Source organism: Prunus persica, chromosome G3 (genome assembly GCF_000346465.2).
Source record: "Prunus persica cultivar Lovell chromosome G3, Prunus_persica_NCBIv2, whole genome shotgun sequence".
Taxonomy (NCBI): Eukaryota; Viridiplantae; Streptophyta; class Magnoliopsida; order Rosales; family Rosaceae; genus Prunus; species Prunus persica.
Window position 1 is genome coordinate 2,668,017 of NC_034011.1, and position 23,997 is coordinate 2,692,013.

The 23,997-nt window shown below is 35.0% G+C and overlaps 1 protein-coding gene and 1 pseudogene across 3 annotated transcripts; both read left to right on the top strand.

The window, feature by feature from the left end:
• Nucleotides 1,409-2,539, top strand: LOC109947887 (annotated as a pseudogene).
• LOC18782817 (peroxisomal (S)-2-hydroxy-acid oxidase GLO4) lies at nucleotides 12,810-15,865 on the top strand. Of its 3 annotated transcripts, none has more exons than XM_007215516.2 (12): nucleotides 12,810-12,965; nucleotides 13,240-13,387; nucleotides 13,463-13,587; nucleotides 13,668-13,714; nucleotides 13,796-13,873; nucleotides 14,007-14,131; nucleotides 14,296-14,353; nucleotides 14,438-14,500; nucleotides 14,720-14,789; nucleotides 14,922-15,022; nucleotides 15,279-15,383; nucleotides 15,454-15,865. In XM_007215516.2, the coding sequence occupies exons 2-12, from the start codon at nucleotides 13,245-13,247 to the stop codon at nucleotides 15,634-15,636; spliced, it is 1,098 nt and encodes a 365-aa protein (XP_007215578.1). In that variant the 5' UTR covers nucleotides 12,810-12,965; nucleotides 13,240-13,244; the 3' UTR covers nucleotides 15,637-15,865. The 3 variants fall into 3 exon arrangements, with proteins under 3 accessions (XP_007215578.1, XP_020416631.1, XP_020416632.1); XM_020561042.1 differs by having other exon boundaries at nucleotides 12,837-12,967; nucleotides 13,243-13,387; XM_020561043.1 differs by having other exon boundaries at nucleotides 12,837-12,965; nucleotides 13,796-13,852.

Here is a 23,997-nt window from a genome sequence, read left to right on the forward strand (position 1 = left end):
GTTTCAATTCCTATTCATGAGAATTTAGTAAATAACTTATAAGGAATCAATAATATTCCTACCCCTATTCCGCATAGTTTAGTAAACAACTTTAGTAAGAATCTGGATTCCAATACTGCTCTTCAATTCAATTCCTCTTAACCCGATTACGGATTAGTAAACATGTCAAATGAATCTCTCAATCAATTTAGTCAGTCTCAGCCTTAAAATTGGGAAATGAAACTTGTAGAGACGCTGAAATAAGCAAATCAACATATGCCGAAATAGAAAAAAATGTCTATTTGCACACACTCAAATAGCTTCTTTCACAAGTGTAGATAACATTTAAAATTCCTTAAATTACCCCAACTTAAGCAAAAATGCTGCTACAATCCAATTTAATAAAATAAGTATGAAGTAGTAGTAGTTGATTGAATACTTAACAAATTTGTAAATAAAAATTTAAAACAATCTTAACAATATTATCCCACTATTATCAACTATTATAAGTTCAGGGTTGTTTGACATCCATTTCAATTTTAGTTTTTAGATTTTATTCTTTGTGCTAGAGTATAGAGGAAAATGAGAATGAGAATGGAAGTGAGTGATGATGAGATTAAAAGGGAGGATGAGAGCTGCCCATGATTATAGGGTAAAAATGCAAAGAACTCATGGCTCCAGTGATAAGAACATTTACTCGTGCACCTCAGGTCCTAATATTAATTCTCCCCTCCGTTTGTATTAAAAAAAGAAAAAGAAAAGGAAAGATAGAAACAACTTGCCAGAAAATGACTTGCTCACAAAACAGTCATGCAATGAGTAAATTAATGTCTAAATCAGTCAGCCTTGATAATTCTATAATCTTTCTCGGGCCCCACATAAAGAAACAAAAGTAATAATAAAAGTAATAATTATTCCTAGAAACAGTCCAGTACGATTGTCTATTTCCCTGCAGTTCTTCAGGACAGCAAAATTTTGGGTTCTCCAAGTCTCAAGTCGTAGGTGTGTAGCTTACTATTTGGTTTAAGATCAGCTTATTTGATTACCATGTGAGCTTGAATTTACATATTTTTAGTGGATCAACATGCTTTCTTTCTGATGGTTTTGATTCAAAGCTTTTGAGGCATTTTTTAGTTGTTTTAGTGCTAATTGTGAAGTAAGTTTTTTGGATAGCAAAACACATAATTCAGTAGTTGGTGAATATTTGACAAACACAAATTGGGATTATAGAGGCCCCATAACTTTCCCTTTATTTCCTTCTGAAATGTCCATTATAAAATTGCAATGGATGTTCATCCAGTTCTGTAGATTCTAAGAAAAATCTATAGCCCTTTCCTTTTAGTTTCCGATGTTTATGTCTTATCATCTAGGATGGACTGTTCGAAACTCGAAAGCTATGATTGATCAATGTGTATGTTCCCCAGGATAAATGGCCACTGAACCTGGCAATGTGAATGAGTTCCGAGAATTGGCTAGGCTAGTTCTTCCAAAAATGTACTATGATTTCTATACTGGGGGAGCTGAGGACCAGCACACGCTAAAGCAGAATGTTGATGCATTTCGCAGATTCGTGTAATGTTTAATCCTGCTGACGAATACCGTCAAATACAATATATTTGCTTGAGTGATTCCTATGTATATCTTTCAGGTTGCAGCCTAGAGTTCTTGTAGATGTTAGCAAAATAGATATGTCAACTACTGTATTGGGTTACAAAATCTCAGCACCTATAAGATTGCTCCTACAGCTAGGCATCAGTTAGCCCACCCCGAAGGTCTAAATCGTATTTGAAGAGTTCTCAGTTGAGATTTGCTTTCAGACACTGCTAGATTTAACCTGCTCTTTATATTTACCACAGGAGAGGTCGCCACTGCTAGAGCAGCAGCAGCATGCAACACCATAATGGTATAATTGTAACATGTATTGAGCTAATACATGTGTAGTTAGGTTTTTGAATTGTTGTATTTTTCATTGTAGGTTTTATCCAACATGTCTACGTGCACTGTGGAGGACGTTGCTTCCAGCTGCAATGCTGTTCGGTTCTTTCAATTATATGTACTTATTCTCTCTTGAACTCATTTTAATTTCACTAGACAAGTTTTTCTTTACAGGAATATTCCTTGTTTACAGTTTTTTCAGTTTCTGTCATGCCTACTGGGGGCTCAAGCTATCAAATGGTACCTTTCCTGAACAGGTTTACAAGAGACGAGATATATCAGCTCAGATAGTTCAGAGAGCTGAAAAAAGTGGATACAAGGCTATTGTCTTAACTGTTGATGCTCCCAGACTTGGTCGAAGAGAGGCAGACATAAAGAACGGTTAAGTGTGATATAACTTGCTTTATGCCATGAAAGAAACTTTTATGTGTTACATATCAAATGTTGTTTTGTTAATTAACACTCTCATGTGGTGGATTGAACTATATCTTATGCATCTCATTTGAAACATGACTGTGACAACTTCTGCAGAATGGTTGCACCTCAGTTGAAGAACTTTGAAGGCATTTTATCAACTGACCTAAACTCTGTGAGTGTAATTGTTTATCGAAATGCTGAAAGATGAGTTTGAGCTCACTATGGCCCTCTGTGGTTGCCCTGGTGTTATGGATATTACCAGGAGCCATGTGAGAACAGAATGTGATAAACTCCACTCCATGCTTTAATTTGTTTTAGAAGCATCAAAATGAAATTATGCTTCGGAAACTGCTTCAATTAACAGCTATCGGAAATCAACTTGTTTTTTCTTCTCTCTCATATTGTAGTTCAACTTCATTAAACGGCAGGTTAAATTTATATTTACTATGAAAGTGATAGCATAACATGTGTTTACGGGTCACCGAAGAGAACCATCTTTCAGAAGTCAATTTCCACCGATACATTCAAGTTGCTATGCGGTAGGACACCGCTGCCATTTCATCCTAATCGTAAGGAGTAGGAGCCAGGCAGTTGGGCGCCGCCTAGGCCTCCTAGCCCCGCCTAGCTCCAGCCTAGGCGGCCTGGGCTGGTCTGGGTGAGCGTTTTGTCATTGAGGCGTCGACGAGGAGCGATTGAAGGGCGCAGGAGGCGGCGACGCTTAAGGTGGCTGCTTGTTATGAAGAAAGACCGAGAGAGAGATGGAGTCGAAACAGAGAGAGGAAGGAGTAACCGACAGGGAGTTGGGCACCGCCTAGGCCGCCTAGCCCCCGCCTAGGCGGCCTGGGCTGGTCTGGGCAGGCGTTTTGCCGTTGAGGCGTCGACGAGGAGAGGTTGAAGAGCGCAGGAGGCGGCGACGCTTAAGGTGGCTGCTTGTTATGAAGAAAGACCGAGAGAGAGATGGAGTCGAAACAGCGAGAGGAAGGAGTAGCCGCCAGGGAGTTGGGGGCCGCCTAGGCCGCCTAGCCCCCGCCTAGGCAGCCTAGGCCGCCTGGGCTGGTCTGGGCTGGCGTTTTTCCGTTGAGGCGTCGACGCTTAAGGTAGCACTGAGGCGCTGCATGAAGAAAGACCGAGAGAAAGAGATGAAGTCGAAACAGCGAGAGGAAGGAGTGTAGGCTACGCTGGGAAGAAGACATCTAACCTAATTTTTAATATAACTAATGGGTTGGGTTTTGTAAAATGGGCTTAAACATTGTATTAAAATGGCCCTATATTAAAAAAAAGTAAACTTTTTTTAGCATTTTTTTTTTAAAATATTAAGGTTACAGAAAATACAAAAGTAAAAGTTAGAAGTTTTCTTTTATATATTCTTTCATTTTGCATGATTTTGGTATAAATTTATAATACAAAATAATTATATTTATATATAAAAAATAAACATCTAAGTGACCCCTTAGGCCCCAATTACTCCTCTAAGCGCTAGACTCTATGCCTACTGCTTAGCGATTTTTTGAACATTACTTAATATTCACTAGGCTTGGGCACATGTCGATTCGGTACGACAGAGGCCTCAACCCATCAACCGTACCGAACTTTCAGCATAGCAAAGGACGGTATAGTCTAAATTATTTTTATTTTTATGTCCTGTAAAAATGTGATTTAAATACACTTGTTGTAAATGCATGAGTTGGTGAATGACCACCATACCTCTTAATATTCCACCGTTGGATTTTATGTAACCTATGCACTAAGTATTTGTAATTAGTACTTGTAACCTATAGGTATATTGTAAATGATGGTATTCAATCTTCTATCTTGTAAGCCTATAAATAGGTGGTTCTACCAAAGATTAAGAGAGGAATAAACATGGTGAAACTTTATCTTTAGCATATCACTTCTCTCTACATTTTCTCCCTCTAGTTTTATAACACGTTATCAGCACGACATTGCTCTTGGTATGTTTTCTTTCTCTGAATTTTCTTTCTTCTTATATGAGCTAGAGTCATCACATGGTATAGAGTTTCTTTGTACTCACCATCAGACTTCATCATGCTTGTTTAAGAAAAAAATTCTTATTCTTATTACACATGAATATAATGCCATGTTTTTGTTTTTATTTGTTTGTTTATTTAATTTTAAGTATGATCTTAATTATTATGATGAGTTTGAATTATACAAAAGATCAGGGGCCCGAAGTTCCGTGATCTTCATCATATAACTAGATTAGGATATAGAGTCCTTTTGATTGAATCAGAACCTGAAGTTCTTTGATTCCAAATAATTGAGGGCGTGAAGTTCCGCGAATTTAAAGAGCACATAAGGACATAAAACTCCTCGATTTTGTATTAATCAAAATCAGAATTCCATGAGGCCTACATATGTCAAGAACTTGAACCAGAAGTTTCGAGTGCATATACATCGATTTGAGTATGAAGTTCAAAGCACAACTATTAATTCAATTTATTTAGATCTACGTATTCGTACCTGAAGTTTCGAATATATATTGATATGAACCTGAAGTTCATAGTTTTTCATGGATCTTAATACTATATATGAACTTGAAGTTCATTACTTATTTGTGCCTATATGAACCTGAATTGGTTGGAAATCCAATTCTTAAACTTGTAGTTTTATCTACATATTGAATCCACATTAATATTGGATTATCTTGGAATTTCATAATCTTTAATTGATTTATTTTATTCTTTGTTTATACCACTTTACTTATTTTATTATATTTTATTTTATTTATGTTAGGTTATTAATTAATTTCGTTTTACAATGGTAATGTTTTGTATTGCCGCCCCAATATTGATAGGCAGAGGCGTCTATTGGAGAAACTTCCTACTTTCTTTTGTGGGTAGGAAGTTTATGATGTTATGAACCAAAAGTTCTTGAGGCCCCAATATTACACAACTATTATAATTGAAGATTATGATGTCATGAACTAGAAGTTCATTGACCGAATAACTTTTATGTTGTGACATGACTATCTTGGCAATCCATGTCCCACAATGATGCATAAGATTTTTATAAATTTGTAAGGACATCGTTTAAAGACTCAAATTATTGTCTTGTCCAACAATATCATTACAAAGAACGCTCACAAATAAAAGCTGTCATAAGATCATCTCAGTCAAAAATTGACTTTGAGCCATCTTTCCTGAAATAATTCAAGGGGATATTTGTGAGCCTATACAACATCTAATTATGGATCACTTCACCAGTTTTACTGAATATGCCTACTAAAATGGTCACATATTTGATAACGACTGTGAGTTTATTTTCCTACATTTTGAGACAATTTTCCCGCCGTTTGGGGGAGAAATGACAATTCCTAAAGAACGTCGTGAAATAGTGTTGAATCAATCCGCTTTTGTCTCATCAAGATAATGCATATATAAGTTGTACATATGCTAACATGGATTGATATTCTCGTATCACAATCCATTAACATGGTGACTATATATATAATGCATGCCTGAAGCATGTCAGGAATATAGGTTCTAAAGACTTAACTCCTCAGAAATGGAGATTATTTGAAAAATTCAAGCCCTATAAAAAATAACGCTCTATAGGAGGTTATGATCCACATATTCTAAATAATTCATTGTAAAAGAGATGTTTGTCCCATAAGTGACAACATAAGCCCCTGAAGAGGCATTGGTACCCCAAAGCAATGAGATGATTATAAATTATGCATGTGCATTCACATAAGAATTGTGGGATCACAAATTGATGATACATTTGGTTTATTAGTAGCTACTACAATCATCAAGGGCTATGATTATATTAAATCACGTTTCATGAATGTCGACAAGTTGAGTGATTGGCCAAAAATGGAAATAGGCAATTCCATTTATCACTAAATAAGAAGAGTTGGATATTGAACATATAACTCAAACACCAAATTACAAATGTTCAGTATGAAGGTTACGAATTGGTGTTTGTGAAGTGAAATAAGATCACTAATATGACATAAGGTTTCCTGGGAGAGACATGTGGTTTTAGTCTCCAATCTCATCGTAAATGCATCCACATTTCTATAAGTGCGGTTGTTACTTTAACGCAAAACTTATAGTATGTGTTAAATGCATATTTATTAAGACTATATGGTACATGGAAATCCTCAAAGCTCATGAAATATTTGAGATATATCGGATGAAGCAACCTCTTAAAGGATATAAAGTACCACAATATTCTTAATTAAGAGTTAACACTAAGAGTTTGAGTATTTTGAATTCAAATTTGATATTGTTGTAACATATTCTAACTACTAAATTAGTTGTTGATACTCCTAAAGATTTCAATCATTTGAAAAGTGAAAAGCAGGTTGAATAGTGTGATAGATGATCATGTATGAAGACAATGTTGCTTGTATTGCTCAAATCAGAGAATGAGAGATATTAATCAGGGGGAGATATCAATCAGGGGGAGCATCCCAATTCTACTACATTCAAGGCAGATGCGCATTGTACTCTTTTTCCCTTCGACTAGGTTTTCGTCCCACTGGGTTTTTCCTAGCAAGGTTTTAACGAGGCAATATAAGCTCATCCAACACCATATCAATGATTCAGAAGAAAGTTTCACTCTTTTTCCCTTCGCTTTGGTTTTGTCCCACTGGGTTTTCCAAGCAAGGTTTTTAATGAGGAAACAATGTCATTGTATGGTGGACATCCAAGGGGGAGTGTTGTAAATGCATGAGTTGGTGAATGACCACCATACCTCTTAATATTCCACCGTTGGATTTTATGTAACCTATGCACTAAGTATTTGTAATTAGTACTTGTAACCTATAGGTATATTGTAAATGATGGTATTCAATCTTCTATCTTGTAAGCCTATAAATAGGTGGTTCTACCAAAGATTAAGAGAGGAATAAACATGGTGAAGCTTTATCTTTAGCATATCACTTCTCTCTACATTTTCTCCCTCTAGTTTTATAACAACACTCGAATTTTTATATTTATTAAAATTTAAATTGAATACATTTAAACTTTTATACCTTATTAATTATAAGGGGAATGCTAGTAACCTTCTCTCTAACCTTCTCTTTTGGACCTTCTCCATTTTCCTCATGACATGTGTCACTTCCCATACACTTAAAATAATGACATTAATACATCAAACAAACCACCTTTCGTTTTTACCCTTATTAAATGTATTGTCCTTCAATTTATCCAATTTTTCTTACAACTCTCTTACTATATGTAAAAAATTAAAAAATTATGTTTTTTAAAAAGAAAATGTCTATTTTTTAGGAGGAAAAACGTTTTATTTTATTTTTTTGTTAAAAAAAAACACAATGACCTTAAAAAAAATCCACAAAAGATATATCCTTTTTTTATACAGACAAAAGACGTCCTTCTAAGGAAGTCTGTTTTAAAAGGAAGTTCATTGATTGCATTTTCAAACCATTAATTCGGTAAGTCTGATTATTAAATTTTTTTTTCCTAAACAATTAATTAGGTAAGTCTTATTTATTGGAGTCTTTCAAAAAAGAAAAGAAAAACTAATGTTTTTCCTAATTTAATTTTTTAACAAGGTGATAAGAAAGTTGTAACAAATTTGGTTAATAAGTTTAAGGAAACATTAAAATCAATACAAAAAATAAGGGTAATTTTGGAAACAAATGTTATCTTATTTGATGCATTAATTACATTGTTTTTAGTGTAAGGAAAGTGACACATGTCATAAGGAAAAGGAAGAAGGTCCAAAAAAGAAGGTTGGAGAGACGATTGCTAGCATTCCCCCTACTTTCTTCCCTTCCATGAATGGGAGTCTTGTGGGATTTACATGAGGTGGTAGGAATGGCTATATTTTAATCAATAACACTACGTCACATTGGGTGATCACATTGTTAGAAACCTTCATCATTGCTGAGCTGGATTAGTGATGAGTTGGCATAGTCAGTTTGTTAATTGATTAGTTAAGAAATTAGTTTCTAACCGAATTGGTTAATGAGAGCTTACAGCTATATTATGCAATTATTGTATCAAGAATGAGTTGTTGAGAATATTGTACTGTTTCGATAATTCAATAAATAATACTTGTTATTCTGTGTAATTCTAGGGTTAATGTTGAAAGGGGTTTAACACACATAATCATATGTGACAACTGTTAAAAGTCTTATATAGTTCTGCTAGTAGCTTTCTCTTCGAGGAGGGGCCTTGTGTCTAATTAGGTAGTTGGTAAAGCAAAGCTAACTAAGGCAATTAAGAAGATCAACTACACTAACTAAGACCCAGCCCATACTCATACCGAAGGCAGTAGTGGGGAATTCTCCCCAATGGAAGAAAGCCCAACAGAGCAATGTTGCGTGGACGTAGAAGAGGCAATGAAAGCATCGGCTTTCTTTGTGCTAGCAGTCGCGGTAAAACAGAGGATGTAAGCACTATCTGTATGATCAGGCTTAAAGCTGTAGGTGGCTAGTATAGTCCACTTGCTACTAAAGTTATTTGCAAATTGACACATTATCTACCATATGATATGGTATAGTCATCTAGTCTTTCTCCAACGGGTTTTAACACCCACACACACGTTCACCCAACCAAAAAAGGAGCCGTTCATTGGTGTTTAAGTCTTCCTCTAGTCTTCATTAATTGATTGGTAAAAGTCTTCCTCTAGTCTTCATTGATTGATTGGTAAAAGCCTTCCTCAAAGTCTTCTAAACACCCACTTTTGTCCCACTCCTCAGAACAAAGGAGAAGGACATGTATTTTACTTTTTCATTTATGAGCACATGTATATCATTTTCTGATAAGTCTACCTTTTGAATTTTCTTCATCATTTAATATGAAAATTACATAAAGAAAGAGCGGAAATTCCATACATTATTTCATTGACTAATCTATCTTCCTCTAGAATTTTCTAAGTCATTTAATATGAAAATTACAAAAAGAAAGAGCAAAAATTCCATACATTATTTCATTGACTAATCTGTCTTCCACTAGAATTTTCTTCGTCGTTTAATATGAAAATTACATAAAGAAAGAGCAGAAATTCCATACATTATCTCATTGACTAATCTATCTTCCTAAAGAATTTTCTTCATCATTTAATATGAAAATTACATAAAGAAAGAATGGAAATTTCATACATTATTTCATTGACTAATCTGTCTTCCTTTATGTTTGTTCCCCCAATACACGATAGGAACTCATACACATCAATAAGTTTAGACATAATAGAAAATTGACAGACCAATTAAGGAAAGGCAGTATGCATGTGAAGAAGTGAGAAATGTAAAAATTTCAACATGAGAAAGAACTAATTGTTAGCTTTTGTTTCATTGAATGATGGGGAATACTAGTAACCTTCTCTCCAACCTTCCATTTTGGACCTTCTCCCTTTTTCTCATGACATGTGTCACTTCCCGTACACTTAAAATAAATACATTAATACATCAAACAAGCCACCTTTTCCAAATTTACCCATATTAAATGTATTGTCCTTCAATTTATCTTTTTTTTTTTACAACTCTCTTACCATATGTAAAAAATTACAAAATTACAAAATTCTGTTTTTTTTTTTTTTAAGGAAAATGTCTATTTTTTTTTAGAGGAAAAATGTTTTTTTTTTTTTTTTTGTTAAAAAAAACACAATAATGACCTTAAAAAAATCCACAAAAGATATATCCTTTTTTTATACAGACAAGAGATGTCCTTCTAAGGAAGTCTATTTTAAAAGGAAGTTCATTGATTTCATTTTCAAACCATTAATTCGGTAAGTCTGATTATTGATTTTTTTTTTCCTAAACCATTAATTATGTAAGTCTTATTTATTGGAGTCTTTCAAAAAAGAAAAGAAAAACTAATGTTTTTCTTTATTTAATTTTTTAATAAGGTGATAAGAAAGTTGTAACAAATTTGGAACAAGTTTTAGGAAACATTAAAATCAATACAAAAAATAAGGGTAATTTTGGAAACAAATGTTATCTTATTTGATGCATTAATTACATTGTTTTTAGTGTAAGGAAAGTGACACATATCATGAGGGAAAGAGAGAAGGTCCAAAAAAGAAGGTTGGAGAGAAGGTTGCTAGCATTCCCCCTACTTTCTTCCCCTCCGTGAATGGGAGTCTTGTGGGATTTACATGAGGTGGTAGGAATGACTATATTTTAATCAATAACACTACGTCACATTGGGTGATCACATTGTTAGGAACCTTCATCATTGCTGAGCTGGATTAGTGATGAGCTGGCATAGTCAGTTTGTTAATTGATTAGTTAAGAAATTAGTTTCTAACCTAATTGGTTAATGAGAGCTTACAACTATATTATGCAATTATTGTATCAAGAATGAGTTGTTGAGAATATTGTACTGTTTCGATAATTCAATAAATAATACTTGTTACTCTGTGTAATTCTAGGGTTAATGTTGAAAGGGGTTTAACACACATAATCATATGTGACAATTGTTAAAAGTCTTATATAATTTTGCTAGTAACTTTCTCTCCGAGGAGGGGCCTTGTTTCTGATTAGGTAGTTGGTAAAGCAAAGCTAACTAAGGCAATTAGGAAGATCAACCACATTAACTGAGACACAGCCCATACTCCTACTGAAGGCAGTAGTGGGGAATTCTCCGCAATGGGAGAAAGCCCGACAAAGCAATGTCGCGTGGAGGTAGAAGAGGCAATGAAAGCATCGGCTTTCTTTGTGCTAGCAGTCGCGGTAAAACAGAGGATGCAAGCATTATCTGTATGATCAGGCTTAAAGCTGTAGGTGGCTAGTATAGTCCACTTGCTACTAAAGTTATTTGCAAATTGACGCATTATCTACCACATGATGTGGTATAGTCCTCTAGTCTTTCTCCAATGTGTTTTAACACCCACACACACGTTCCCTCAACCAAAAAAGGAGCCGTTCATTGGTACTTAAGTCTTCCTATAGTCTTCATTGATTGATTGGTAAAAGCCTTCCTCAAAGTCTTATAAACACCCACTTTTGTCCCACTCCTCAGAACAAAGGAGGAGGACATGTATTTTACTTTTTCATTTATGTGCACATGTATATCCTTTTCTGATAAGTCTACCTTCAGAATTTTCTTCATCATTTAATATGAAAATTACATAAAGAAAGAGCAAAAATTACATACGTTATTTCATTGACTAATCTGTGTTCCTCTAGAATTTTATGAGTCATTTAATATGAAAATTACAAAAAGAATGAGTAGAAATTCTATACATTATTTCATTGACTAATCTATCTTCCTCTAGAATTTTCTTCGTCGTTTAATATGAAAATTACATAAAGAAAGAGCGGAAATTCCATACATTATTTCATTGACTAATCTATCTTCCTTTAGAATTTTCTTCGTCATTTAATACGAAAATTACATAAAGAAAGAATGGAAATTCCATACGTTATTTCATTGACTAATCTGTCTTCCTTTTTGTTTGTTCCCCCAATACACGATAAGAACTCATACACATCAATAAGTTTAGACATAATAGAAAATTTGACAGACCAGTTAAGGAAAGGCAGTGGGCATGTGAAGAAGTGAGAACTATAAAAATTTCAACATGAGAAAGAACTAACTGTTAGCGTTTGTTTCATTGAATGATGGGGAATGCTAATAACTTTCTCTCCAACCTTCTCTTTTGGATCTTCTTCCTTTTTCTCGCGACATGTGTCACTTTCCATACATTTAAAATAATGACATTAATACATCCAGCAAACCACCTTTTGTTTTCCAAGTTTACCCTTATTAAATGTATTGTCCTTCAATTTATCCAATTTTTTTTTACAACTCTTTTACCATATGTAAAAAAATTACAAAATTAAAATTTTCTGTTTTTTTTAAAAGAAAATGTTTATTTTTTTTAGAGGAAAAACGTTTTTTTTTTTGTTGAAAAAAAACACACAATAATGACCTTTAAAAAATCCACAAAAGATATCCTTTTTTTTAATACAGACAAGAGATGTCCTTCGAAGGAAGTCTGTTTTAAAAGGAAGTTCATTGATTGCATTTTCAAACCTTTAATTCGGTAAGTTTGATTATTTATTTATTTTTTAAACCATTGATTAGGTAAGTCTTGTTTGTTGGAGTCTTTCAAAAAAGGGCACAAAAAAAAAGCCTAATGTTTTTTCTTATTTAATTTTTTAACAAGGTGATAAGAAAGTTGTAACAAATTTGGATAATAAATTTAAGGAAATATTAAAATTCATATAAAAAATAAGGGTAAATTTGAAAACAAATGTTATCTTATTTCATGAATTAATTAAATTATTTTTAGTGTAAGAAAAGTGACACACGTCATAAGAAAAAAGAAGAAGATCCAACAGAGAAAGTTAGTGAAAAAGTAACTAGCATTCCTCTAATTATAATTAAGATGGTATGCACACGTGACACATCAGTCAGGTGTCACAACATGGGACTATTTCAAATTATCTTCTCTGTCCCTTTGTCGGGCCCCACATAAACGAAACAAAGTAATAATTTACCCTGGAAACAGACAAAAACAGTCCCAGAACAGAATTAGATTATATAGCACTCATTCCAATACGATTCTCTATCTCTCATCCAAAATTTAACAAAGAATTTAGTCCAGAGGTACCAGACTGTCGTAGTGGATAGTGGCTCTCCAGTTCTTCAGGACGAAAACAAATTTTGGGTTTTCCAAGTCTCAAGTCATAGGTATGTGTAGCTTGTATTTTTGTTTTAAGATCAGCTTATTTGATTGGCACGTCAGCATGAATGCGCATATTTTTAGGATTGCAATGGAATTCAGTAGTTTATTTGACAAACAAAAATTGTTTAGGATTGCAATGGAATGGATGTTCGCCAAGTATTTTAGATTCTAAGTAAATCTATTGTCCTTTGCTTGTAGTTTTCGATGTTTATGTCATATCATCAAGGATGGATTGTTCGAAACTCGAAAGCTATGATTGATCAATGTTTATGTTCCCAGGAGAAATGGCCTCCGAACCTGTCAATGTGAATGAGTTCCAAGAATTGGCTAGGCAAGCCCTTCCAAAAATGTACTATGATTTCTATACTGGGGGAGCTGAGGACCAGCACACGCTAAAAGAGAATGTTGCAGCATTTCGCCGAATCATGTAACGTTTAAACCTGCTCACAAATACTGTAAGATACGTATAATTGTTTGAGTGATTCCTGTGTCTTTCTTACAGGTTGCGGCCTAGAGTTCTTGTAGATGTTAGTAGAATTGATATGTCAACTACTATATTGGGTTACAACATCTCAGCGCCTATAATGATTGCTCCTACAGCTATGCATCAGTTAGCACACCCTGAAGGTCTAAATCTTCTTCCCAGAGTTCTCAGTTGAGATTGGTTTCAGACACTAACTTTTACCTGATCTTTATGTTTAATGCAGGAGAGGTTGCCACTGCTAGAGCAGCAGCTGCGTGCAACACCATAATGGTATTTTTTATGAGTTATTATGACATGTATTGAGCTAATGTGTGTAGTTTGGTATTTGAATTGTAGTGTTTTTCATTGTAGATTTTGTCGAACATGTCTACCTGCACCGTGGAGGAGGTTGCTTCCAGCTGCAATGCAGTTCGGTTCTTTCAATTATATGTATTTATTCTCTCGTGAGCTCATTTTAGTTTCGCTAAGCCAAATTTGTTCTTTACAGCAACATTTCTTCTTGTTTCCGCTATATCCTGCCAATCAAAGCTCAAGCTATCAAATGGTACCCTTTCTGTAACAGGTTCTCAAGAGACGAGATATATCAGCTCAGATAGTTCACAGAGTTGAAAAAAATGGTTACAAGGCTATTGTCTTAACTGTTGATACTCCCAGACTTGGTCGAAGAGAGGCAGACATAAAGAATAGGTTGAGATCATCCTGCTTTTTTTTTCCTTGTTTCTTGATGCTGTGCAATTTATTGCTTTTGAAGTATAATAGGACAGTAAATTTTCTGTGCAAATCAAGTCGAATATTGTGCGTTGAACTATATATGCATCTCATTTGAAACATGATTGTTACAATTTCTGCAGAATGGTTGCACCTCAGTTGAGGAATTTTGAAGGCCTTTTATCAACTGAAGTAGACACTGTGAGTGGAATAGTTTTATTGTGAAACTTTTCATTTAAATGTGCTATATGTTTCTCAGTTGTATGCATGACACTTTCTCTGCAGGATAAAGGATCAAACTTGGAAGCTTTGATCAAAGGAATCTATGATACTTCTTTGAGCTGGGAGGTATAAGTCAGTAGACTCCTCTGATTATATGGTCATATGCTTCTATCCCATATGTTTAGAGACCTTTTTACTAAGGCTAATTTCTTTCTTTCCCTTTCATGGGACTACACTACACTATAAAGATGCATGACTTATACGGATTTTGTTCCGTTGTAACTTTCTTTTGAGATTGAGGCTATAGAATACCCATTGACTTTATATATCGAATCATATATGCAGGACATAGGATGGTTGAAATCTATTACAAACTTGCCAATTCTAATCAAGGGGGTACTCACTCATGAGAATGGTAAACATCAACTACTCAAGGCTTATCTTTACCTTTTGCAAATATTATTAACTCATAGAGGGAAAGCTCAATTTACGTATAAAGGAAACTAGACATTACCCTTACTGAATAGTAGTTGTTCTGCCATTTCAGCAAGAAAGGCTGTGGAAGTAGGTGTTGCTGGGATTGTCGTCTCTAATCATGGAGCCCGTCAATTGGATTATACACCTGCCACTATTTCTGTCCTGGAAGAGGTAAAACTCTGTCTCTAATTCATCATTATTCTGGTGTAACTTGTAAGGAGCGAAAAGAATGCAACTTCCACTTGCTAAGCTTTTTTAAACCCAAAATAATATTTTGACAGAGTCGTCTTTAGAAGAAACTGTGCCTTTTGCAATAAAAGGGAAGCTTGTTTTTTCATAATGGTTATTGCAATGCTTTTTTCTATCACAATTTCAGTTGGCAAAGCTGTAAAAATGTTCAATCATAATCTATCTATAATGTTTTCAGGTGGTTCATGCTGTTGGAGGAAGAGTTCCCGTTCTTTTTGACGGAGGAGTACGGCGAGGAACAGATGTCTTCAAGGCATTAGCTCTTGGTGCACAAGCTGTCCTTGTAAGATATCCACCACACTGTTTAATCATCTAGCATATCAATCTTCTGATATACTCAAATGTAACTGCAGGTTGGAAGGCCTGTTGTCTATGGCCTTGCAGCAAACGGAGAACGTGGAGTGAGACGAGTCATCGAAATGCTCAAGGATGAGTTTGAGCTCACTATGGCCCTTTCTGGCTGCCCCAGTGTTAAGGATATTACCAGGAGCCATGTGACAACTACAGAATTTGATAAGCCACGTTCGATGCTATAATTTTCTTTTAGAAGCGTCAAAACAATATTCTGCAGAGAGATGAATGAGAACGACTGCACATTGTTATTCTTGTCTCTCATATTGTAATTCAACTTTATTAAACTGTGATCACAATGTTAACGTATGTGATAGTGTGAGTGATAGCACTTTCATGCCGAAGTTAAATAGTCATTGAGAAAATAAATAAAATGAAGAACAATAAATTTATTTATACAATCCAATCCAATTAGACATTGTTCCTAAGCACAGTGAAATGATGCAATTGTCCCCCGTTTTGCTGTTACTCAGCCTCTTTTTTCCCAATAGCACAGTAAAATGTCCAAACTGCCATACAATAAAACTTTTCTTCCCGTTTGGGGCCTTCAATTCTCGTTTGGGGTGGCGCGTTGTGAATCTCACCCTTCTTTTAGTCTTCATCTCATCGATTTGTTCGTTGGTTGAGAGATTTTTCATCATTTTGTAGAGTATTGGTCTAAAAGATCTTCCATCTTTGTTGGCTGCAAGTTCTTGCATCGTTTGTCTTCAAGTTTGCATTCCATCAACTTTTTAACAAATTAATGACTTGCTGATGGGTTGCTGAGCAAACTGTTGAATCCTTTAATTCTTTGCTCAAATTGGTTCCTAGAACGAGTCAGTGATAGGTTTAGAAGATAAGCCTTTAAGAACAATGGTTGTTGGCATATGAGAGTTTATTTTCTCCTACTGAGCAAACAGTTTTATTCTCCGTTTTAGAAACACTTGCTTTCGTCCCCCAACAAAAGCAATCAATTCATCAACTGTTGTTGGGGTTACTCTAAATTGTGTAATGATCTATTGTTGTTAATATTTGTTTTTTATTATTTTTTGTTTTTATGCTCATATGTTTTTGTACTAACTTTGTGTAATATATATTCATTTGGTGATTTCATGTTAGAGATGTTAAAAACTGTGTTAATAGCTATTTGATGTGCCAATATATGAATATGAATGAACATGTGGAGATAGAGAGAAAGAGAGACCAACTTAATGACGCTGATGACTGCTGGAGAGAGAAAAAACAAAGGAGAATAGTATATGTAAAAAGTTTCTTTTTTTTATTGGAATTATGATTTGGATATGTGGTAGGATTGATTTTTGATTGAATTGATGAACTGAGTATGTGTTATATTAAAGATTTGACTATGGTTATGAGCTAGACATGTTCAAGATTTAGTATTTTTTTTTAAAGCAAATTTATGAATTTTGCATGTATTATTTGTTAACCAAACTTTTGTAGTGTGCATTGTCTTTAATTCGTATATACTTTCTTGGCTGAATGTTAAATGACTTACTCTGTTTCATACATTAGGATTGCTCGTTTAATCATATAGTTGTGAGCCATGTCAAATTTAAGTTTATCCGTTTCTAATTTTTAAAGGCAGAAGTTATGATGCATGGTAAATTTGTAGTTCAATTGTTTCATTTCTGTTTTTGAGTATTTGGAAGTCATTGTTTAGACTGTTGTAAAGTTTGATGATTTGTAGCATCAGTGATTACAGAGATTGACCAAACATTTATTACCATCCATATTTTTGTCTTTAGTTTTTCCTTTTGTATTTCCTAGAAATTGATTTTAGTCAGAAATTTTGATTTCCATTTAAAAAGGTTTGTTCTAGAAAATACAAAATCCAAATACTATGAAGTGTGCACAGGAGAAGATCCTCTTTTTTCTTTTCCAAAATATTAATAAGTCTATTGTATTAATATGATGTTTCATACCCCCAACTTATCTTTTATAGTTAATCTTCCCTTTGTGTTTTGCAAGCTTGAGTCATTGGGTATTATTGTTACAATTGTTTTCTTGGTCTTGGGAATCTTATTCCAGTATTTAAACTTCACTGTAGATTCATTGAGTCATTGAGTTGACAACTGGGATTTGGGGCTACCCATTTGTGCATTTGGTAAAGATGGTTGAAATCTGATTACTAAATATATAAGCAATTTACAGAAAGGGTTTATTGTATATACTCTTTTCGTGGCTGCAGAGAAACTTTTGCTTCTTTTTTCGTTTAAATAAGGCAATACCCACATAGTTTTTCATTGTTCATAGCTTCTTTCCCCACCCAATTTCTCTATATTAAGTGCTAGTTCATTGTGTCGAATTTGGGGACAGTTTCTTTTTCTCCTGGTTGTCTTCAACTACAAGTCGATTGCAAAAAAAGTATATTAGCTTGTAAACTTAGTATCCTCCAAGTATAATGACTGGCCTGGATAGGGATCCTGTTCAGGGCCTATACCTCAATCTTCGAGGTGAAAAGTACCTCGTAGAAGATCTGCACACTAAGAATAACTATTAGGATTGGAGCGAACTGGGGGTGATCCCAGTTATACTCCCTTCAATGATTAAGTCAGATGTGTTTATCAGGTGAGGAGAAAGGATATAGGGTTTACTTAGTGAGAATATTTATTACCTTTGTCCAGAGATAGGTGCGGGGTATTTATAGGGGGTAGAAGGGGAGACCAATATATTTTATGGAAGAGATCTTTTTCTCTATCCCCATTAAGTTGAGTTACATTTAATGTTCTGTTTTTGATCATCCTACTTCCTAACAGGGATCAGGTGGCGAAGTGACAGGTGGACAAGAATGAGAGGTGTATTAAATGATACATCTCCATCATCAGCCTGTTCATCCGGAAATTGAAGGATAAGGATGGAATGTGCATCAACCGACCTTTCTTGCCTGCCAGGTTGTCCCATTTAATGCATCTCTAGTTGGTCATGGTGCCATAGTGGTCGGGTCGGTTCCTGAATACATGATCGGCTCAGTATAAAGGTGTCTTAGCCTATCGCGTCATATGGTATCTTCTGAGGGGCTCATAGTGATAGTATGAGCCATTAACATAGCTCATCTTCTAAAATATGATTTTTTTTTTTTTCCGAACATATTTTACAATGCAATTAGGTTCATATCCTTTTGTCCAAAAGACGACCCAATATGTTTGACTTTAAAGATTCTATGCTACATTAATTTTTGTAGTTCACTCAAGTGGTATATGTATACTTCAATTCTTCCCAATTCTAATATTTAGTTGCTGCAAATTTCAGTTCATATTAAGAAACATGGCTTTTTTGGGAAAGATGAGTGAAATGTGAGAAAGATGAGCAAATCTGGGAAAGAATAGTGAACTATGCTACAAATTCTACCCATTTGTGCATTTGAGAAAGATGAGTGAAATGTGGTTGCTAAATATATAAAGAATTTACGGAAAGGGTTTAAGGTCTGTATTCTTTTTGTAGCTGCATAATATAAACTTTTGTTTCCTTTTTTCTTTAAATAAGGCAATGTAGGAAATAATAGTGCTAAAATGCTATAAAATAAACAAATAAACACTACAAACAAAACAAATTTTTACAACAGTAGTATGTAATTAAAAGAACCTTAATTGAGTCGAGGCAAGTGTTAGACACTCTGACCTTAAGACGAATTACGCCCCACACTGGTGCTTATGGTTCACTAGCGTTCGCCTCCCAGGATACAACGACTCCCCTCCTTATGAAAGAAGCACTGCAATTCACAAGGAACTTTGAACCAAAATTATGCAGGAAACTCTCTTTATGCAAACTCTAATGCTCTCTATATATGAAAGTATGTATCTAGAGAATTGATTGAATTAATAAAAACTGCAGGAGGATTGCTCTATTTATAGATGATGAAATACCCTTTCCAAAAAGGTATCCCAATCTGAAAAGGCAAACAGTGCATCCTTTGGTCTTGAAGAGTTGTCACCCCAAACAATGTATCCCTTAGTTTGAAGAGTTGTCACCCCCCAATTGAAGATGTCTTTACCCAAGGGTCATGTCTTTAACCCAATGGATTTTATTAATTTCCATTCAAATAGAAAATTAATATTTAATATAATATTAAATTTCTCACAATCCCCCACATGAATGGAAATTAGTTTCAACAATATGCAAATGATAATGCAGACTTAAAGAGAGTTCCTATTAGAAGAATATGGCATCTGGATAGGTAGCTTTTGGCTTTGAACCTTCCATAGTGAAGTACTATCGGATTTACTTGGCTAATCAGTGAACGTGATGTCTTGAACTGTTCAGCCGTTTGTGTAAACCCAGACAATAATACTCACACAATACCCTTCTAGACATATCTGGTTCGATCGGTTGTGCCCGTTTTGGCCCTGAGCAACTCCTGGCATTCATAAGTGCTTTAGAGAATTTAGCCCTAAAAATTCTCATGGAAACGGCCCTATTTCACACTTATATAGGTGATTTCCTATTGGTAATATCTTCTCATATCTTACTCGGATAATCAAGGTATAGGAATCATTAAAAGCATAGCTTAACCTAAACACATTTCATACAACACTGTATCATCATAGGATATGGGTAGGAGAATATATCTCTTCAGTGTTATTTTTGAGTTATCATAATTTAGTTGTCCCTTTTGAACCTAGATCTTGGGATCTCCAGTCAACTAGGTTGGGTTTCCACTATGACTACTCATTTGACATGGGCTTTAACCCCATTCCCCTCGATGATCTATAAACTTGTTCTCCGTTCAAACCTTTAGTAAATGGATCCGCCAAATTATCTCTTGACTTTATGTAGTCAATGGTAATTATTCCACTGGAGAGCAGTTGCTTAACGGTGTTGTGTCTTCGACGTATATGTCGAGACTTGCCGTTGTACATATTGTTTTGTGCCCTTGCAATTGTAGATTGACTATCACAATGTATACATATAGCAGGCACAGGTTTTGGCCAACATGGAATAACTTCTAAGAAATTACGTAGCCATTCAGCTTCCTCACCAGCTTTATCTAATGCTATGAACTCAGATTCCATAGTAGATCTAGCTATAATAGTTTGCTTAGTAGATCTCCATGATATAGCCGCACCTCCAATTGTAAAGACATATCCACTTGTAGAATTGGAGTCTTTAGTATCAGATATCCAATTAGCATCACTATATCCTTCAAGTACAGCTGGATATCTTGTATAATGCAATCCAACATTTTTGGTGTATCTTAAGTATCTTAGAACTCTGACTATAGCTTTCCAATGATCCCTTCCAGGATTACTAGTGTATCTGCTTAATTTATTAACAGAGTAAGCTATATCAGGCCTTGTGCAATTCGTAAGATACATGAAACTACCAATAATACGAGCATATTCTATTTGTGATACACCATGACCTATATTCTTCACAAGATTAAGACTTGGATCATAAGGAGTTCTTACTGGACTAGTATCATACTTGCTAAACTTCGCAAGTATTTTCTCAATATAATGTGATTGGGATAAAACTAGTCCATCAGATGTTCTAGAAATTTTAATTCCTAGAATCACATCTGCTACTCCCAAATCTTTCATGTCAAAAGTTTTGGTCAACATTTTCTTGGTAGATTTAATCATCCCAATATTGCTACCAATAATTAACATATCATCAACATAAAGACAAATAATGACAAAACCATCTTGAGTGCTTTTCATATAAACACATTTATCACACTCATTGATCTTGAAACCATTTGACATTAATGCATTGTCAAATTTCAGATGCCATTGTTTTGGTGCTTGCTTTAACCCGTACAAGGACTTAACAAGCTTACATACTTTCTTTTCTTGTCCAGGAACAATAAACCCTTCAGGTTGTTCCATATAAATTTCCTCATCTAAATCACCATTTAGAAAGGCCGTTTTCACATCCATTTGATGTATCTCAAGGTTATGCAATGCTGCAATTGCAATTAACATTCTTATTGATGTTATTCTCGTAACTGGTGAATATGTGTCAAAATAATCCAATCCTTCTTTTTGTTTATAACCTTTGACAACAAGCCTTGCCTTATATTTGTCAATTGATCCATCAGCTTTCATCTTTCTCTTAAAAATCCATTTATAACCCAATGGTTTATTTCCAGGAGGAAGATCCACAAGTTCCCAAGTGTGATTCTGCATGATGGATTCAACTTCGGCATTAATAGCCTCTTTCCATAAAAGAGCTTCAGGAGAAGTCATGGCTTCTTTGTAAGTTTGAGGCTCATTTTCTAACAAATAAGTTAGAAACTCAGGACCAAAGGATTTGGTTGTCTTAGCTCTCTTACTACGCCTGGGTTCATATCCAGGTTCTGGTTCTGCAGTCTCTTGGTCTATATTTTCTTGATGACTTTCTTGGTTATCGCTATTAACAGCATCTAAGGTTCTTTTAAGTGTATTTCTTTCTTGTGCATCCTTATAAGGAAATACATTTTCAAAGAAAGATACATTCCTTGATTCAATAATCGTATTCACATGTACATCTAATATATCAGATTTGTGTACAAGGAAACGATATGCACTACTGTTAATGGCATAACCGATAAATATACAGTCAATAGTTTTGGGTCCTATCTTAACCTTTTTAGGGGTTGGAACCGCAACTTTAGCTAGACACCCCCACACTTTCAAGTATTTATAGGAAGGCTTGTGACCTTTCCATAACTCATAAGGTGTTTTGTCTAACTTTTTATGAGGCAATTTGTTGAGAATGTAATTAGCAGAAAGTAAAGCTTCCCCCCACAAATTCTGGGGTGCTCCAGAACTTACTAGCAATGCATTCATCATTTCTTTTAAAGTACGATTTTTGCGTTCAGCAATACCATTTTGCTGAGGTGAGTATGGGGCAGTAGTTTGGTGAATAATTCCGTGTTGGGAACAAAACTCACCAAAAGGTGATTCATATTCACCACCTCTATCACTTCTTAATATCTTTATTTTCCTGCTAAGTTGATTCTCAACTTCACTTTTATAATGTTTGAACATTTCTATGGCCTTATCTTTGCTTCTTAGCAAATATACTTGACAATATCTTGTACAATCATCAATAAAAGTAATAAAATACTTTTTACCACCTCTAGTTTGTACAAATTTCAAGTCACAAATATCACTGTGAATTAATTCTAGAGGTTCTGTACTTCTTTCTATAGACTGGAATGATGATCTAGTTAGTTTTGCTTCAACACAGGTTTCACATTTATTATGGAAATCAATATGAAACTTAGGTATTAGTTCCATGTTAATTAATTGACGCAATTTGTCATAATTAACATGCCCTAATCTTCCATGCCACAAATCAGATAACTCAAGCATATAAGCAGAACTAACTTTATTATTATTAACTTTGTGTACAATAGTCATTACATTCATCTTGAAGAGTCCATCAGTAAGGTACCCTTTCCCCACATACATTCCATTCTTTGTAAGTACAAACTTATCAGACTCAAAGACTAGTTTGAACCCATTCTTGCTAAGCAGTGATCCAGAAACCAAGTTCTTTCGGATCTCAGGGACGTGAAGTACATTATTGAGAGTGACTTCCTTTCCAGATGTCATCTTTAGAACTATTTTCCCTTGGCCATGAATTTTGGAGGTGGAGGAGTTTCCCATGAATAAAGGCTCTCCTTGATCATTTGCTGCATAGGTAGAAAACATCTTCCTTTCAGAACATATGTGGCGTGTAGCTCCAGTATCCACCCACCATTCCTTGGTGTTGCCCACCAAGTTCACTTCAGACACAACTGCAGAAAGATTAATATCTGACAAGTCAGTTGAAAGCTTGTCTTCTTCAGTCATGTGTGCCTCAGTCTTGCCCTTTTTCTTTTGGTTGCCTTGTCCATTTCTACTTCGGCAATCCACAGCTCGATGGCCTTGCTTATTGCAATTGAAACACTTTCCCTTAAACTCCTTGGATTTCTTGGAGTTCCCTTGACTTGAACCTTCTCCAGAGTGCTTCCTCTTCTTGTTATTTCTTGACTCTTTTTCCACTATGTTAGCCTTAGCTTCCATTATGGATCCAGACTTTTTGTCAGCACGGCGATTGTCCTCTTCGATCCTTAGCCTTACTATCAAATCCTCAAGTCCCATCTCCTTACGCTTATGCTTAAGGTAGTTTTTGAAATCCTTCCAAGAGGGTGGTAATTTTTCAATGACAGCAGCCACTTGAAAAGACTCACTCAATTCCATCTTTTCTGCATGTATCTCATGTAGAATGAGTTGCAGTTCTTGGACTTGACTTATGACAGTCTTGGAGTCTACCATCTTGTAGTCAAGAAACCGACCGACAATGAATTTCTTCATTCCTGCATCTTCGGTCCGATATTTCTTATCTAGTGACTCCCATAAAGCCTTGGCCGTCTGAATTGGACTATACACATTGTATAGTGCATCACTTAAACCATTTAGGATGTAGTTCCTGCAAAGGAAATCCGACTGGTTCCATGCATCAGAAGCAGCCACTGTTTCTATTGTATCACCAGGTCCAGGAGGATCTGCTTTCAGGATATGAGCCAAATTCAATGTGGTGATGTAGAACAACATCTTTTGTTGCCATCTCTTAAAATC